At 36.2% G+C, this 18,498-nt stretch overlaps 3 protein-coding genes across 3 annotated transcripts; 2 read left to right on the forward strand and 1 right to left on the reverse strand.

Moving 5' to 3' along the window:
• The first annotated feature begins 252 nt into the window (after positions 1–252).
• On the forward strand, positions 253–6,471 carry LOC111986426 (inositol-phosphate phosphatase). Its single transcript, XM_024018054.2, has 12 exons — positions 253–424; positions 551–606; positions 691–741; positions 1,611–1,691; positions 1,830–1,933; positions 2,022–2,106; positions 2,684–2,738; positions 2,835–2,878; positions 5,388–5,456; positions 5,542–5,642; positions 5,777–5,833; positions 6,122–6,471. Exons 1-12 carry the CDS (start codon positions 412–414, stop codon positions 6,216–6,218), a joined length of 813 nt encoding a protein of 270 aa, XP_023873822.1. The 5' UTR covers positions 253–411; the 3' UTR covers positions 6,219–6,471.
• Positions 6,472–8,258: 1,787 nt separating this feature from the next.
• LOC111986432 (cytochrome b561 and DOMON domain-containing protein At5g47530) lies at positions 8,259–8,714 on the reverse strand. Its single transcript, XM_024018060.1, has one exon. The coding sequence runs from the start codon at positions 8,712–8,714 to the stop codon at positions 8,259–8,261; it is 456 nt and encodes a 151-aa protein (XP_023873828.1).
• An 8,614-nt stretch (positions 8,715–17,328) lies between these two features.
• On the forward strand, positions 17,329–17,838 carry LOC111986431 (uncharacterized mitochondrial protein AtMg00310-like). Its single transcript, XM_024018059.1, has one exon. It carries the CDS (start codon positions 17,329–17,331, stop codon positions 17,836–17,838), a length of 510 nt encoding a protein of 169 aa, XP_023873827.1.
• The last annotated feature ends 660 nt before the right edge of the window (positions 17,839–18,498 follow it).

Genomic DNA, 18,498 nt, shown 5'->3' on the forward strand with positions numbered 1-18,498 from the left:
ACATATTCAAAAATAGACACATATTATTATCTCAACGGCCAACATTACTAGACACTAACCCTTCGTACCAAAGTAACTTGCAAAAACTAGTCCCACTGTTCATATGATAGGCCATAGGAGAGAATACATTAGAGATTATTGTAGATTCTTCTTGGAAGTTCCTCAAAACATTGTTTGAGACTCGTACGTGTGTAACGCATAATGTTGCATCAGAGCAGGAGCAGCAGTAGGGACGCATATATAGAACTATTTATGACTATATATATATATATATAGAAACACACATGGGACTTCGAGTCCTCACTACTTGAGACAGTGTGCTACGTGAAAAGCTCAGAGACAAAGCACAGCCTTTCATATCATCGCCATCTACTTTTCAAGTTTCAACTAATTTCTGTCTCTCCTTTAAAAATGGCTGAAAATGGTAGGACCCCATCGCTCTCTTTTTCTCTTTTACACTTTTTAATTTCTCTTTTATGGCCCAAACTCTATATGCAATTTTCTTGTTCAAGTTCTCAAATTTTGTTTTTGCAAATTATTTGGATCTTAGATTCGCTGTCAGACTTCCTTGCCTCTGCTGTGGATGCAGCGAAGAGAGCTGGCGAGGTTTGTTAATTCAAAGTTCATTTTTTTTTATTAACTTTCCTCACTATTTGTTCTATTCAGACTCATAAATGTTTAATTTTGCAGATAATTCGTAAAGGATTCTATGAAACCAAACATGTGGAGCATAAAGGCACGGTATGATTTTTCATTTTCAATTTTGTTGAACTGAGTTTGTCTCATGCCTTTTTTCAATTTTTTTATGGGTTTTATTTATCTGATCATTACAATTTATGGGTCATAAATGTCATTCAGAATGGCAATGAATTGTTTAAATTACAAATGTTGATGGGATTTTCGAGATTAGAAGGTAGAAAATTGTGAATAATCTTAACGTGAAGAATTATGTGTAGACAATTTCTGTGTTAAAACATTAAATTTTCTTAGATTTGGCAAAGAGGGTGCCTGGTTATACTTACTGTACCCCATTCCATTATTGGATATGCTCTTACCCAATCTGCATTGTGATGTTAGCATTATCTTTTCTATTTGATAGCTAAAAAGTAATGGGAAATAATTTTATTTGTTTGGGAACATCTTATTTAACTTTTTGTTGAAAGTGTGCTAAAGTATATTTGTATTTTGAAAAAGTGAGAAAAAGTAAGAAAAAAAGAGATTTTAAAAAGCTTAACATAAAAGCTAAAAGCAAAATCTAACTTATAATCTAGTCCTAAACACACAATTTGAAAATTTTTATCACCATGTGTAAGAGTTTATTACAATTCAACATGAAAAGTTTTGATCGGAAACAGAACATTGAGTTAAAATTAATATGGGTTTTGTATTTTGACTGGTCGAAAAGAGTGCATTTTTTTGTATCTTGTTGACAGTGAAACATCTGAGAATCCTTTATTTGTTCGTTTATTTTATCCTTCTAATTTTCTTTAGCAATCTATTGGTGCATTGTGAGTGAGCGGTATTCTTTAGAAAACAAAACTGATTTGGTAAGTCAAGTGTGGAAAAGAAGTGCCAGATTATAATTTTATAGTGCTTGTGGTGGAACACAGGTGGATTTGGTAACAGAAACTGATAAGGCATGTGAAGATCTCATTTTCAATCATCTCAAGCAGCTTTATCCCACACATAAGGTTAATGCTTATTTCTAATTTATTTCCTTTTACACATCAAGAAAGTTACAATTAGTTCTCTAATGGAATCTTTTATCTCCTCAAAATGGCTTTTTCTTTAAAAATAATTTCTAAACTTGTTCCAACTGTTGTTCTTAGTTCATTGGTGAAGAAACTACTGCTGCTTTTGGTGTTGTGGAATTGACCGATGAACCCACGTGGATAGTTGATCCTCTTGATGGAACCACTAACTTCGTTCATGGGTACATATCATTATCTCCTGTTGTAGTTGATCCTTTCTAGTTCATATATTCAGTCAAGTTCATTTCTTCACAATGTACTTATTTGTAGGTTTCCCTTCGTATGTGTTTCAATCGGTCTTACAATTGGAAAGGTTCCTACAGTTGGTGTTGTTTACAATCCAATAATGAATGAGGTGAGAATTCTAATGCTTCATGTTTGCTTAACACAAGTGGTCAAACATAACAAAAATTCTATATGAGGGCTACATAGCCAGAAATATATAGATAATATGCATGATCTTCCAAATATTATATAGATGGAGTCTTGTAGTGGCCTAGGTATTTAAGTTATCTTGTGGTGACTATTATTCCTGCTTTCTCTCACATGAACAATATTCACCGCATTTCTGTCTACGTTATGCTGTTCGGTCTGTTATATGTATGCATGGGGAAGCACTTAACATAACTATTTGTAAGCAATCAAGTTGTTTTTTTTTTTTTTTCCTCCATACTTGTTACCCACGACTCTGACATGATCAATTTCACCCATTGGAGGTCTGAGATTCTATACGATTGCTGTTTTGATTTTTCTTTGATATGATCATCATTCTGTTTTAGCTGATGAGATTTCCAGGCCTCTTTCAGCACTCGGCTCCTAGGGCTTATGCATTTCTTCTGTCCTATGCATTATTGAATTTGAAAGTCTAAAAATATGTTTTAATAAGTATTTCTGGCTGAGCTATGTGTAAATTTTGGTTTTTGGTTTTGTAGCTTTTTACTGGAATCTGTGGAAAAGGTGCTCTTTTGAATGGAAACCCTATAAAAGGTGAGTTTTCTAATCTTAATCTTTCAGTTTCATGTTTCTCTTTTACTAACTTCTGAACCTCTAACAGCTATATGCTTATATTTTTTAATGTTGCAGTTTCATCTCAAACTGAACTGGTGAAGTCTCTCCTTGCAACTGAGGTATGTGTGTATATAATAGAACAAATTCTTTGATGGAAACTATTTGATGAAAGTTGAAACCTTTAATTCACAATTTATTCAATATGAAATCCCTTTTAGTCTCAGCGTCATCTTTATCTGCTTGTTATGATGTTGAATGTTAATTGTGGGTTTTTAGGACTGAGTAAATAGGGAATAGTATAAAAACAAGCAAAAATTAGATAAAGAATCAATTGGCTGTAGAGCAAGTCCAACTCTATTTGTGGTTACTCTAATTGGATTTGTATGTTCTACTAACTTTATTGTCTTGTTGGAACTATATCAAGCAGTGACTTTGTCTGCGACCTTAGTTACAGAGTATTTCAGACTTTTGGAGGTTGCACCTAAAACCATGTCTTTCTTATGTTGATTGTTTGCATATTCTCCTATGCTGTCCCCACCTAATAATCCATTAGGTCGTACTAATTCCCATCTTTGTCATTGCTTTTCCCTGGATGTGAGCTAACAATCTTATTGTTCTTGTTTTTCCTTGCCACCTTTTGGACCACAATTCATGTTTTTCAAAGTAAATTTCCTTATATCATGAATTCTTTCAAATGAAATTTTAAAGAAGCCACCATCTCTGTCATCATGTCATCATTTCTGTAAAGCTCCTGTTGGCAGAAATCTCAGTGTCATAATTAACCCAACAACCGTGGCTAAACTAATGTAATTAAACAGTGTACAACTACAACCATAGCAAACTTAATTCTATGATTTAAATCCCTTCATCTCATAGCAAACTTAGCAGAAATCTTGATAGATGCTGTGTGACGCGTTGAAAAAAGAGAAAAATAATGTTTATAATAGAACTCTTCTGTATAGCGATCTGGGTTGGTTTTTGTTTCTGTTCTGGTGTATCTGTAGTAGTCCTTTCTTAAAGAAAATATTTCCTTCAAGCAAAATACACAAACACACAAACACGTCAAGATCAAGTTCCACTTGGTCTAATTATTTTCTCACCTATTTGAGTTTTTTCAATAAGCCTGTGTTCAAAGTCTTAAAAATAAACATTTAAATAGGGAAGCTCACAGTTTGGAACAGAGTTGGTCTGAGGTACACCTGTCACCCGACCTGATCCTATCAGGTGTGATTGTGGCAACAAAACACACTTTTGAGTTTTGACTGGTACCCTTAGGTTTCTAACTGACCACCATTTTTTGGATTGGCAGACAGGATATTAGGATTAGATTAACAGACTATGAGTGGGTCAAGACGCGAAGTAAAGTCTCCGTCATCTCCAAAAGTGGGGTGGTTAGGTTTGAGTCTACATCCACCGGATTATTGGCCATACCACTCAAACAAAGAGGAGCTACGTGGCCTGCAAACCACACATTCACCACACCCTAACCACCAATTAAAATGAAAGGAGAAACCACCCATCATGAGAAGACACAGAAGAAAATGAGAGGAGAGACAGAGAGAGACTTTTAAAGTTGGTTCTAAATCCTGAAAGCTGGTTTCTTCTTGTCCACCCAATCTTTCTCTATAAACATAAAATGTTGAAAAAAGAAGAGAAATGAGAAAAGGAATGATAAAATAGATATAAGCTACTACTTGTGAAGACTATTTCAGAATAGGATGGCTCAAGTGTATTTGTTCATTTGGCGCCCAGGGGGCTGGGTTTATAAAAGGTAATTTCAAGTACAACTTTGACAGTAATGGAAGCTACTGTCTTTATTTGGCCCATAACTTTGATTTGGTAATCAAAATTTAGTTGTATGAGCTGAAATGCATAAGTAAAGCCCCCTTTTCCCCAACCCCCAAAAGAATGGCACCAGAAAGAAAAGAAAGTGGGGGGTGGGCAGGGGGTAGAAATGAAAAAGACTACGCAAAAGTTCTACCTTGGGTCTGTTTGCTTATGCTTACAAGTTGGCTTATTAAATAAGCCAACTTATACATGGATATATCAAACCTACTTCTTTTAGTCTACTTATTTTTCAAGCCAAATAAGCCAATAAATTTAAGCCATCCCAAATGGACACTTGGAACAAGCTATGGAAGAGAATTTACAAGGCAAGCAAACCCGAAAAGGAAAATACCTATTTAATTATATGTAGTTCCAAGGAGTATCACCTGAATGCATAATTTAGGCCCACACATGATTTTTGTAATAGGTAGCGGTCTGGACTTGAGGACTGCTTATGTGGGAGATTGAACTTTTGTGGTACAACCTAACTTGGTACTTTATTTGTTTAGTTATTTTTGAAGAATTCCGGTGAGCATGCATATGCTGATGCATAATAGCACCTGAATGTAAAAACATACTTCTTAATTTCTTTCCTTTTTGTATTAGTTCATGTAAACAGATGAAATCGGCCTCATGCATCTCAGAAACCTCTTACCAAAAAAAGCATCTCATAAACACAGAGAGTGCATTCAGAATGTATTTCAAATTTCACTGCATTGCAATATCTTTGTAAATACCCTACTCTTGACAATCAAGAGGACATTTTAAATCTTCTCAAATTTTGTCCTTCTGAAAGAGCAGGCTGGAACTAAACGTGATAAGCCAACATTGGATTCCTATATGAACAGAATTAATATCTTACTTGCCAAGGTAAAAAATAAACTAGCCGCAGAACTTATTGAGCTTATAGCATGCATTGGTTTCTGTTGTGAATGTTAGTTTCTCTTTTGATCAGGTGAGATCCCTTCGAATGACTGGCTCTTGTGCATTAAATCTCTGTGGAATTGCATGTGGAAGGCTTGATCTATTTTATGAGCTTGGCTTTGGGGGTCCATGGTATGATATCATAGTTTTCACTGATGTTCTTGTTGCGAGTTGTGATTTACATAGCCTGCTTCTTGGAATGGTATTGTTATTTCTCAGTGAGGTTGGTTTGATATGTGATTGACATAGTCTGGTCATCTACTCAGGGATGTGGCAGGTGGTGCAGTAATTGTAACAGAAGCTGGAGGACTTGTGTATGACCCGTAAGTACTATGCTTATTTATGCCCTTTTTTTTTTCCCCCGTTTGACATAGGAAATAGGGGTTCTGGAAAGGAAGCATCTTAAAATGGCAATTAAATAGTAAACTCTGTTGATCTGTCTTCACAAATTGATGCTTGAGTTTGACATGCAATGGGTTGGTTTTGCATACCGCACAACTGGCAGGCCAATACATGTTTGCTAGTTAACTTTTGAAAACATTTTACATCCATAGATATTGTCAAAAAACTAAACCTATATATCAACATTGATGGTTGCTGTTATGTATCAGATCCGGTAAAGATTTTGACATTACAGCACAGCGGGTAGCAGCTTCAAACCCTCTTCTCAAGGATGCATTTGTTGAGGCTTTGCAGCAACCAGAATGAGAAAACACCTATTTGATAAATGAATCGAGACAACTGTTTATTCAATATATTTTAAGCCCATTCCCATAAGAAAAGCATTAGTAGTTGTCTTACTAGTTACTAGTTACTATTTTATCATGCTCTATTTGCTGAGACTATTTATAATTTCGAGGATACTACAAATTGTATTGTGGCCTTTGTCAGTGCCAAATTATTTGTAGATTCAGAGGAGATGAGAAATAACATCGTTGCTTATATAAATTTGCTTTACTCAGTGTTTAGTTCAAATTTTAGTTTTCATGTGAGCGATGTTGTAATTTTTACAAATTAATACATACAATCTATGGAAAGTAAAGTACTAAAATGCCAACTTTTAAATACAAAAATAAAAAATTGCATTATTTTTATTTTTATTTTTTTTTAAATAAAAAAAAATAGAGTTTCAATCTATAGAACTCTAAGTATCTATTTGGATACAGCTGCCAACGTCTATGCTTTGGCCTTTTTTTTTTTTTTTTGAAACTTTTTTTTTTTTTTTGAAGTAAGCTAACTGGAATTTACTTTTATATATATATATATATATTTTATAGAAAGTAAAAAGAAAGGAAAAAGGCTGAAAGTTTGCATTTAAAAAAAAAAAATGCTTAAAGTGATTTGCAGAGAAACCAAGAAAGTGGCTGGTAAAGCAAGAAATTAGCACGAGGATAAAACAAGAAATGCAAGTGCCTAGCGGACTAACCTAGAAGGGAGCGGTGGGTGAGGGGTAACTTTGCTATGCACACAAGTATTTCTCTTTTTAAAGTGAAAAATAATCACTTTCATATGTATTACAGCTTATTCTATTTTTATCTTTCACTACTCAAAACTTGTTATTTCAACAAGTTTTAATAAATTGTATCATTAGACTTTTTCTAGTTGAGAGGATTAGACTCTTTCTAGGTGAGAGGATATGCACAATGTGGAAGAAGGAAAAAGCCAATAACATGTTTGCTCGAGAGTGCAATACCAACAAGTTCAAATTTTGATGGCGACATTGTCGACATCTGCAAGTTTTGAAAAACATCGATGTTTTTGAATTGGTCCAAAACAATTTTATATTTACAAAAGTAATTGATACGATAAATATTAGTCATATTGGTTGATATGGTATGCTATTCACAACTTTATTTTTATTTTTCACCTTTTAAAATGACTCATGAGGCCCATTTATCCTAGGTGTGGGTTTCTTTAACATCCAATTTAGATTGAAGGTAATTTTGTAATTTTGTTCATAATGTCAAGAGGTTTGTATTTCAATTAGTATTTCTTGATATTCCCAACAAAGATGTCTAGGTTTTAAATTTCTTTCCTCCACTGTTTTTAACTTTTGAATATAAACATTTAAAAAATACAAAACTTTTTCCATATTTTATATACTGTATTTGTAAATGTAGAAACTAGAAACTACATGTTGGATTATTTTTGTTTTTATAGATTATGGATGGTCAATATCTATTATAAGAGAGTAAATCAAATCAAGTCCTGTACTCTGTACTCATAAATTTTTCTGGTTATTTATTAGTTTAATATAACTAAATGACTTCTAAAAATAAAAAAAAAATAAAAAACCTAGTTGAACATAAATAAATGTGTATATATAATGAATATATTATCTCATGCCTAATATTTTTATTATTTTGTACGTATAGTGAGTTTAGTATGTACATAAGTGTTGATTAAATTAGTTGTTAACTAAATAAATTCAAGTTTATAATAAATATTATATATATATATATGATTTTTTTTAAAATTCTAATATTCTATAAACTGCTTGTGCATCTTACCACTCGCAATATGATAATGATGCTTGATAGAACAAAATGAAAATTTGATTCATTACTCAATTCATGTTAATTTTGACAATTATGATAATAAAATAATAGAAAGGAAATGAATAAAAATGACAACCCCAATAAATAATAACCACATGTTGACCTATCACCAAATTTAATTTGGCAAATTATTAGCTCCATTTGCCCCAATTAAAGCCCAGAAGCACTCTCTCAGTTCTTGACTTTCTCTTCAGAACAACATAACATGTATAAGCTTCCAACCACACAACATTGTTAGCCAAAACCTCAATAACACCCATGTAAGCATCCTTCCACTACTTCTTGATGCGCTCGCATTTGGAGCTGTATAATTTGCTCTAGGCTGCCTCGAAGGGCCCGGACTCGAAATAAGATCCAGGGTACCCTTGGAATTAGTATTAGCAATAGCCAAAGGATGTGCTCCTGGATTGTCATTTGTAACCGGACCATCTTGCCAAACTTGGTTGATAGTAATTGTATTGCTTGGAAGTGCCAAAGTAGCATAGATTATAATCTCAGCATTTGCATAAGTTGCATTCAAATCCGAGACATCATATTTTAGCTTGTCCTCCGGCAAGGTGGTAGTATAGCTGGTGATCTGGGACTTGTACACTCTCATGGAACCATTAGATAGTTGAAAAGCTACAAGTGCTTGTGCTCCAATCATGGCTGATTGTAAACCAATGGGGTTAATGGCCCATGCAACCCAATTAGAGGTCGTGATCCTGGCGTGTCTATAGGCGATTTGAAGGCTTCCAGACGATGAATTGTAGTTCCAATATATGGAAGAGTTCAAATAAGGAAGGTCCTTGCAGGAGCTGTAGGCTAAGTTATTAGAAAAAGATGTGAATGTGGAACACGTTTGAGCAGAGGATGAAAGGCAGAGAGTGAAAAGAAGAGAGAAAACTAGCACAAGCCTCAACATGTTAGACAAAGATGGGGGATGTGTTTTTTGGGTGCCAAGAACCAAGAAGAGCTAGAGGATTAAGAAGGGGAAGTGTTGGACCCAAATCTTACTTTGTCTAAGTTGAGCATATTCTTTTTGCCAACAAGAGAATGAAAGAAAAAAAAAAAAAAAAAAGCTCAAAATAAAACTATAAAGCATAAGTTATTTAATTTTACGATCCAAGATTGATCGGTTTGAGAATAGATTATTGAAAGAGAATGATTGAGGTGAGAATAGAAGAGTATGTGTCTATGTGAGATAAAAAGTTAGAATTGAGAGGCTGAAACAAATACAGGAGTCCCTTCAATACGTGTTAACCAACCCAACTGTTTCAGTTGGTCAGATACAGATTAACTCGTCTTTCCATGAGTAAAAAAAAAAAAAAAAAACCAACCCAGATTAACTTGTCAATTCTACAATATACCCAGTCCAACACGATTAATTTGTTGTCATGTGCAGCCGCTATAGCTTGTCATCTCTGTCTCTCTCTTTTGAGTTTTTTTACACTAACTAGCTCAACAAAGGAAACTTCGTACGTTAAAGTTTGATTATGATATGATTTTTATTTGATTAATGCCAAAACAAAATCTCCTTTATAATATAGGAGTATCTAATTGGCACGACAACGACAAAATTGCAGCATCTTTGGCCAAGTATGTTGTGCGGGACAATTAATTCTTACTTTCAGGGGGTATTATTTTCATGAAGTCTTAGTCTTAATTAGCCAATGTATTTGTTGGGTGCGTTGGACCACGTCTGGTCCAGCCCACTTTTGTCAAAGCTCAATTATGAGCTTGTTTTCTCAACCACACGAGTTAGCTTTTTAGTTTAAACTTTAATGCAAAGTTGAGCAAAGCGTGGGGGACAGGTTAAAATTGATTGAGATAAAAATATTAGTAACATAACTTTTGTCATAACTTGCTAGTAAATTGTAAGTGGTAGAGTTAAAATGGTAGGTCCACAATTTTATCGCTTATAACTTGCCACGTAAACAAATTGTGACAAAAGTCGTGGTCCTATCATTATTATGAAAAAGATAAATTATAAGTATATATCAATGAGACATGGTGGGATATCCATATCCTCCACCTAATTACAAAGCCATGAGTGAAGGAAATGTGCCGAATTGCCGAACCCATTGTGTTTGTCTTTTGTTGCTTAATGAGTCAATGAGTGTCACAAACAAAATTGTGGAGATTTTAAAATATAGTTACTCACGTTGCCTGTACGTTTACCATTCAAATGTTTATAGGATGATAAACACAAAGTTCCAAATCCAACAATTTTATTCAATTCTTAATTACATTTGGCGCACCACGGCTTCTTCTTTCTTCAAGCTTCTAAACTTTGATGTTACCGTTGGGAAGGTAGAGAAAGAATTAAGAAATTGTGGAAAAAATAGTTAATAACTAAAACCTGTTAAAATTTAAAACTATATATACGGAATATCTTATATCCTGATGCATTTTATTAATCACAATTCTTCACTTTTTAAGATCGTATCCGTGTGGACATGTTTTTGGATTTTATAGTAAAATATCAAGTGTTGGAAAAGGTTTTGATGCCATTTTAAAGTGTTTCAAGATGTAATTCATCGATGTACATATTGCCGGCAATATCATGTCACATTCTATTTGTATGGGTTATGTTTGTTGGTCTTGGAGGAGGGTTGTGAAAGCAGTGAGGAGAGAGAGTATCTCACAAAACTGTCTCATAAGACCACCCTCTCATAGCAGGTGGGACATATTGTTGGGATAATTCTCCATTTATGTGTGAATTAAATTAAATATAACCCAAGTAATAAAAAAAAATAGAAATCTACGAAAGCGAAAAAAATCAACCAACAAGAACACCAAGAAATTACGTGGAAAACCCTTCAGTGTAAAGGGAAAAATCATGGAGCAAATCCGATCAATCCGCTATAATAAAATAGAAATTACAACACTCAAGTTATACACAAAACTTGAGTTCACAATAAATTGGGAAAATACAATAATACCTCTAAGAACAAATACAACATCACCACAAAAGCCTGAAGCAAGATCTTCCGCACTGAATACTTTAATTCTTTGTGATTGTAGCACCCAAATAAAAATTGGACCCTTCAATTTTTTCCAAAGAGCTTTTGCATTAGTCTATTGAGATACATGATGAAACACATTCACATCGATGCATTGTCTAATACATCCAATGGTTTTCTATTTAACCTCTCCCAATCTTTATCAGACATCTCGCTTGGCTTAGCACTATCACCCTCAATAGGGTCATACAAATCCTTACAGTAAAGGACATCCTCCATCATTGGCTTCCAAATCAAATAATTTGATGCCGTAAGTTTAATCATAGTGCTCATATTCATATTCATATTTTCCATTTAATTCAACACAAGACAATCACATCCAACAACCAAGGCTCTGATACCACTTGTTGGGATAAATCTCCGTCTATGTGTAAATTAAATTAAATAAAACCAAAGCAATAAAGAAAATAGAAATCTACGAAAGTGAACAAAAATCAACCAATAAGAACACTAGGAAATTACATGGAAAACCCTCCAGTGTAAAGGGAAAAACCACGGGGCAAATTCAATCAATCCACTATAATAAAATAGAGATTACAACACTCAAGTTATACCCAAAACCTGAGTTCACAATAAATTAGGAAAATACAATAGTACCTCTAGGAACAAATACAACCTCACCACAAAAGCCGGTAGCAAGATCTTCCATACTGAATAATATTTCAATTCTCTGTGATTGTAGCACCCAAATAAATGTCCTAGAGAAAACCCCCAATTTATCTTCCTTATGTGTCTTGAACAAAAAAGAAATCACATTTTCTTTTTTCCCTTAGTGCCACACAAAGCATTATTCTATTTCCTTTAGTCAACTTCAAAACTGTGTTTCACTCTTCAGTCTCTCTAAATCTCTCTTTTTCTCTATGCGTGAAAGCACAAAATATGCTTTATATAAAATCTTTGCCGCCTATGCTCCTATTCTTAATTGAATAGAAGTCTTGGACTTCTTGTGCAACACATACACCTATTTCTAATGGAAATAGGATTCCTTCAATGCTCAAATACAAGTCCTATATGGGCTAGACTTCAAGGTGCCGTGCACCTCCCAACATATTTATGTTGTGAGAAAGAGCTTTTATGAGACCATGGTAATTTTTGGTACTGTGATCACATAGAAATTTTATGAGACCGTCTCAGAAGATAATTTTTGAGGGTGTGATCACATACAAATAATTTGTTCAAAACAAGATTAAGATAGTTTGAATGACCCCATGTTTATCAATAGCTAGTTTAGATGAGCATGCATAATTAATATTACGTAGAATCACATCCTTAGGAAAAGTTGTGTCTCCCTCAAGAGTCATAATCCATCACCAAACAACTAGCCATACTATAAAACAAACCATCCTTTCATGAGTGGAATTAAGTACACGAGGATGCATCAAACTAAGATAAAAGACAACCATTCCCATTTTTCACATATCTTATGAATTTGCATTCTCAAGTTTTTCCATCTAAACTATCCTTCAACGGTTTTGGGATATGTACATGTGTCTGACAACCCAAAATTACAAATTCAGATCCAACCAACACAACATTTGACAATACAATGTGTGATCCAACCTCTATGACGTTACAATTAGCCTCAAATCAATTTATTTCTACTCAGCAATGGAACACCTCAAAGCCACTCAATACCAAGCCATGTCAATGCTGTCATAAACCTCCCAATCCACTATTCAGCTACAAGCGTGCACACGCGTGCATGCACACAAACAAAGACAAGAACAAACCCAGGATTTCAAGTTAGGGGGCTGAAGTATAAATTAAAAAATAAAAAACTTCAAATAAGCATCCATATAGTATTAAAATGGATTAGATAGAGGAAAATCCATCCATAATTGAGTCCCTAGGGGTGTGTGCGATTCAGTCAGTGCAGTTTTTTCCCAAATTTATTACCAAACCGATATGGATTAGTTTTCTCATAATTGGAATCGATGCACACCGCCTAAGGTCGGTTTTCCGACCTATTGCGGTGCAATTTTTTACAGTCGGTTTAATTGGTTTGGTCGGTTTGAAAAAACTGTTTTTTTTTTTTTTTTTAAATTTTAAATTGGGCTTTCAAGCCCAATATACACAACTTGTTCAAGACGTGAATAGTATTGGTCGGTTCGAAATATTGAGTATTGATTCAATACACAACCAGTTCAATAGATCAGTACACAACCTATTAACACATCAATACATTATACATCAGCATGTTCACACATAAAAAGAAAAAAATAAATAAATAAATAAAACTCAGTTTAAAGGGCTGATCATCTCTCTCCTTCACTAGGAGCTCTCTCTCTCTCGTGTGACTATGAGATATCTCCCTCCCTCAGGTTATCTAGGGGTATGCTTTTATTTTTATTTTGCTGTTTCAATTGGATCAATTCTCATAGTTACCATGGCGGAGGAAGTTATCAATAGTTTGGAAAATATGGAGTAGACTACAAAAGAAGAAGAGGTTATTGCTATTTCAGAAAAGGGTCGTCAGGAAGAAATTGAAAGTTGTGTGCTAAGTCTAATAGGGAAATTCCTTACGTGTAAGTCGTTTAACAAGAAAGCAACTCAGAATACGTTGAAAAGAGCTTGGGGGTTGAATGAGGAGTTGCAAATTATTGAGGTGGGGCCAAACCTATTCCAATTTAAATCCAGTTCAAGTTTGAGATGGAATGAGTATGGTAAGGTGGTCTGTGGACTTTTGATAATCAAGTTTTATTGTTGCATAAATGGCAATCAGGAATGACTGCAAAGAATGTTCGATTTGAAGCTGTCCCTCTATGGGTGCAGATTTGGGATGCTCCATTTGATATGGCATGTCCTAGAGTTGCTAGGGAGGTGGGGAATAGATTGGGTACTGTGGAAGAAGTTAAACGGAGACAAAGGCAAGATTAGGAGAATATGTTCATGAGAGTTAAGGTGGCTATTCCAATATCCAAACTGTTGAGGCGGGGAGGTTATCTAGCAGGTTTGGATGGGGAAAAAGTTTGGACCACGTTTAAGTATGAGAGATTGCCAATGTTTTGTCACCATTGTGGGCTGTTGAGGCATGATATTAAGCACTGTGCGAAGTACTTTGCAGTAACGAAGAATGGCAAGGAAGCTCATCTACAATATGGTGAGTGGTTGAAGGCAAGTGGGGGCCGAATGTGGTCAAGTCCAGGGAAGAAGTCCAAAAACGACACAACAGATGATGATGGAAGTGTGAAACCAATGGACTGGGGAGGGCAGCGACTGACAGTCAAGATGAGGCAAACCCTAGCGAGCAAGAAGGTAACGGAAAAAGGGAATAACGGTAAATCTGGACATAATCAAGAGGCCGAAGTTAATGGGGGCGAGATTTCAGTGCAAGTTGAAACGGACATGGATTGGTTGTCAACAGGTAATATGAGTATTAATTACTTGATGAGGAGCCCGAAATTAAATAGGAATAATGAGGAGTTAATGCTGCATGATTCAAGGAACGTGGTGCATGAAGTAGAGAACGTAACACATGAAGAAAGTAAAGTGATGCATGAAGAGAGGAAAGTAATGCATGAAGAAAGAAACATGGGGCTGGAGGAAAGTGAGCATGTGAAAGAGAAGGTAAGTAATAGGCCAAAAGTGACTAAAGTAAAGCCCACATGGACCAGGATAGCCCAGGTGAGTGAAGGAAATAAAAAATCTGGACTTATTGAGCCCAACACGATACTAGGCAAATGGGGAGTGCAGCTTATAGAAGTGGACAGTGAAGCAGATTCAGGGGCTCAGATGAGTAAACGTGAGAAGATGCAGTAGGATGTTCTTATTAGCAAAGTGGCAGGGGTGTAGGATCACCCTTGCTAAGCACAATGAGGATGTTAAATTGGAACTAGCAAGGGCTTGGGAACCTTTGGACAGTTCGAAGCTTTCACAAGATTGTGAGGGATCAAGCTCCCATGGTGTGCTTTTTAATGGAGACTCGCTTGGATAAAGAGGGTTTTGAAATTCATTGTAAAGATATGCCGTTTAAGAATAAATTGATAGTTAAGAAACCGAACACAGAAGGGGGATTGGCACTACTTTGGAAGGCAGATGTGCAATTAGATGTGATCAACTATACAGAGCACTATATTCTAGCTAAGGTTGTGGAGGAGGATGGGTATGAGTGGTACTTAACGGGCTTCTATGGATGGGCTGAGGCAAGTCAAAAACAAAAGTCATGGGCCTTATTATCTCATTTGTCCAACTTTGTTGATGGGCCTTGGTGTTGTATAGGGGACTTCAATGCAATATTATTTTCTTCTAAAAAGCAAAGCATGCACCCACCACCGTACAAGCAAATGGAAGAATTTGGGTTGGTCTTGGACTCTTGTAACTTGGCTGATCTGGGTTTTCATGGTTATCCATTTAAATGGAACAATAAACGCCCAGGGAATGCTAACACTAAGTAGCGACTAGATCGGGCCGTTGCAAACGTGGCATGGAGAGAAAAATTCTCAACAAGTACAATATGTCATTTGTTTTCTCATGCATCAGATCATCGTCCTATTGTGCTACAAACTAGAACTGACAGAGGAGTGTGAGCAAAAGGTGTTCGTGGTTTTAAGTTTGAGGAGGCCTGGCTTTTGTATGAAGAATGTGAAAGGAAGGTGAATGAGGGGTGGAATGAGTGGGGAGAGGTAGCAAATTCGGCTTTGGCTAGAGTTAAAGAAAAAAATAGTAAAATGTGGGGAAGAACTTCTTGCATGGGGCTCATCAAAAACAGATCTGGATACTGAAGAAATTAAAAGGCTTCAAGGAAGGGTAGAGAGCTTAAGTGTTTGTGAACCAACTGAAGAAACAAGGGCAGAATTTTTAGAAGCTAGCAAGAAACTAGATGCTTTGTTGCATCAGCAGGAAATTTATTGGCATCAACGTTCTCGGATTTCTTGGCTTAAACACGGGGATAAAAATACCAAATTTTTCCATTCCAAGGTCTCACAACGAAGAAGGAAAAACTTTATCCAAGGAATAAGAGACCTGCAGAATAATTGGGTGGAAGAGGTTGAAGAAATAGTGGGGATGGCAACTACATATTTTGAGTCAATTTATAGCTCAGGTGGCAACAATCAAATGGAGAAGTGCCTTGACACAGTGCAATGTAAAGTGACCATGGATATGATAGAAATTTTGTCTAGTGATTATAGTGCGGAAGAGATCAAAGCAGCGATGTTTCAGATAGGACCAACAAAGGCTCCTGGACCCGATGGTATGAATGCTTTATTTTATCAAAAATTCTAGCATATTGTTGGAAATGATGTGATAGCTGCTGTGTTGAATTTTTTGAATTCTGGTACAATGTTGCCTGAAATAAATTATACTCATATTGTCCTTATACCGAAAATTAAGTCATCAGAGAGAATCTCAGATTTTAGGCCTATAAGCCTTTGCAATGTGATTTATAAAATCATTTCAAAGGTCTTGGCCAACAAATTAAAACTGATTCTTCCAAGGTTGATTTCCCCATCCCAAAGTGCTTTTGTACCTGTTCGGTTGATCACTGATAATGTGCTAGTTGCATATGAAACCTTGCATGCTATGCATAGTAGGAGATCGGGTAGAAGGGGCTATATGGCCTTAAAATTGGATGTTAGAAAAGCATATGAGAGGGTTGAATGGAGCTTTCTGAGGGGCATTATGTCTAAGTTAGGTCTACCTGAGTGTTGGATTGATAGGGTGATGAATTGTGTGACATCCATTTCTTTCTCTATTCGTATTAATGGAAAGGCCTATGGTAATATTCGACCATCTCGTGGGCTCCGCCAAGGAGACCTTTTATCACTTTATTTGTTTCTATTGTGTGCAGAAGAGTTCTCTTCTATGCTAGCCAAAGCTCAGGAGGAAGAGAGACTCCATGGGATGGCAGTTTGCAGAAGAGCACCAATCATATCCCATTTATTATTTGCAGATAATTCGCTCTTATTCTGTAAGGCAAGCCAAGAGGAGGTGCAGGTTGTTTCAGAGGTGCTACAGACTTATGAGGCCTCGTCAGGGCAATGTATCAACTTTGAGAAATCCTCGGTCTATTTTAGTAGCAATACCGCAATTGAAGATAAGGAGAGAATTAAGGAGACAATAGGGGTGAGGGAGGTGGAGAGGTTTGAATCCTACTTGGGATTACCTACACTAGTTGGCTGTGCTAAATACCAAACTTTTTCCTATCTTAAGGATAGGGTTTGGAAAAAAATTCAGGGTTGGAAGGGACAATTATTGTCAAGAGCTGGGAAGTAAATTCTTATAAAAGTAGTGGCACAATCTATACCTACATACACTATGGGGTTGTTCCAACTACCAGTGAAGCTTTGTGATGAGCTTAATGCTTTGTGTGCAAGATTTTGGTGGGGGCAAATGAGCAATGAGAAGAAAATTCATTGGAAGAGTTGGAATGGGTTAACTCAAGCTAAGAAGGAAGGTGGAATGGGTTTCCATGATTTAAGAAATTTCAACCTTGCAATGCTGGCCAAACAAGGATGGAGGTTGTTACATGAGAAGGAATCATTGGTCTTTAGATGCTTTAAGGCTAAGTATTTTCCCAGGGGCAATTTTTTGGAGGCAACAGATGTTCCCAATAGTTCCTTTGTATGGAAGAGCTTACTAGCAGCCCAACATATCTTGAAACAGGGTTGTTGTTGGAGGGTTGGAGATGGCCGCTCCATTTGGGTCATGCATGACAAATGGATTCCAAATTATCCAACTAATCAAGTTCTTCATCCGGCATTAGAAGCGGAAGAGGATTGGAGAGTAAGTGAGCTAATAGATTGGGATAGACAAGGCTGGGACTGAGGTTTGATTGAAAGGCAATTCCATAGAGAGGAGGTAGAAGCTATTTTTCGCATTCCCTTGAGTCGAAGGTCCATACCATACTTGCTTGTGTGGCTGCCTAACAAGAATGGAGTGTATTCGATTAAGTCAGGTTACTACATTGCAAGAGGTTTGACAAGAGAAAGGAATGGTATGGAGGAGAGTTCAAGCATGAAAAACAGAGGATTTATATGGTCTAGACTGTGGAAACTCAAGTTACCAAGTAAAATAAAGGTATTTGGGTGGAGGGCCTGTCAGGAAATTTTGCCTACGAAGGGGAATCTGGCTCGCAGACGAATCATTGAGGATGGGATGTGTGAATTATGTAAACAAGAAACAGAGACGGTGTTGCATGTATTGTGGGGTTGCGGGGTAGCGCGAGACGTGTGGGCTAGTTGTAAGGGAAGTATACAAAAAAAGGTGGGAGGCCAAGCAAACTTCATCCATTTATTTGAGGAGATGATGGACAAGCTAGAGGTGGAGGAGCTCGAGTTGTTTCTGGTACAATGCTGGGTTATCTGGGGTCAAAGAAACTCAATCATACATGTTGGGATGCTTCAGGACCCAACTTGACTGGCCAAGCGTGCATCAGATGTACTGCAGGAGTATCGTGGTACAATGGAGCTCTTGGCTATTCAAAGA

Source organism: Quercus suber, unplaced genomic scaffold, assembly GCF_002906115.3.
Source record: "Quercus suber isolate HL8 unplaced genomic scaffold, Cork oak 2.0 scaffold_16, whole genome shotgun sequence".
NCBI classification, from domain to species: Eukaryota; Viridiplantae; Streptophyta; class Magnoliopsida; order Fagales; family Fagaceae; genus Quercus; species Quercus suber.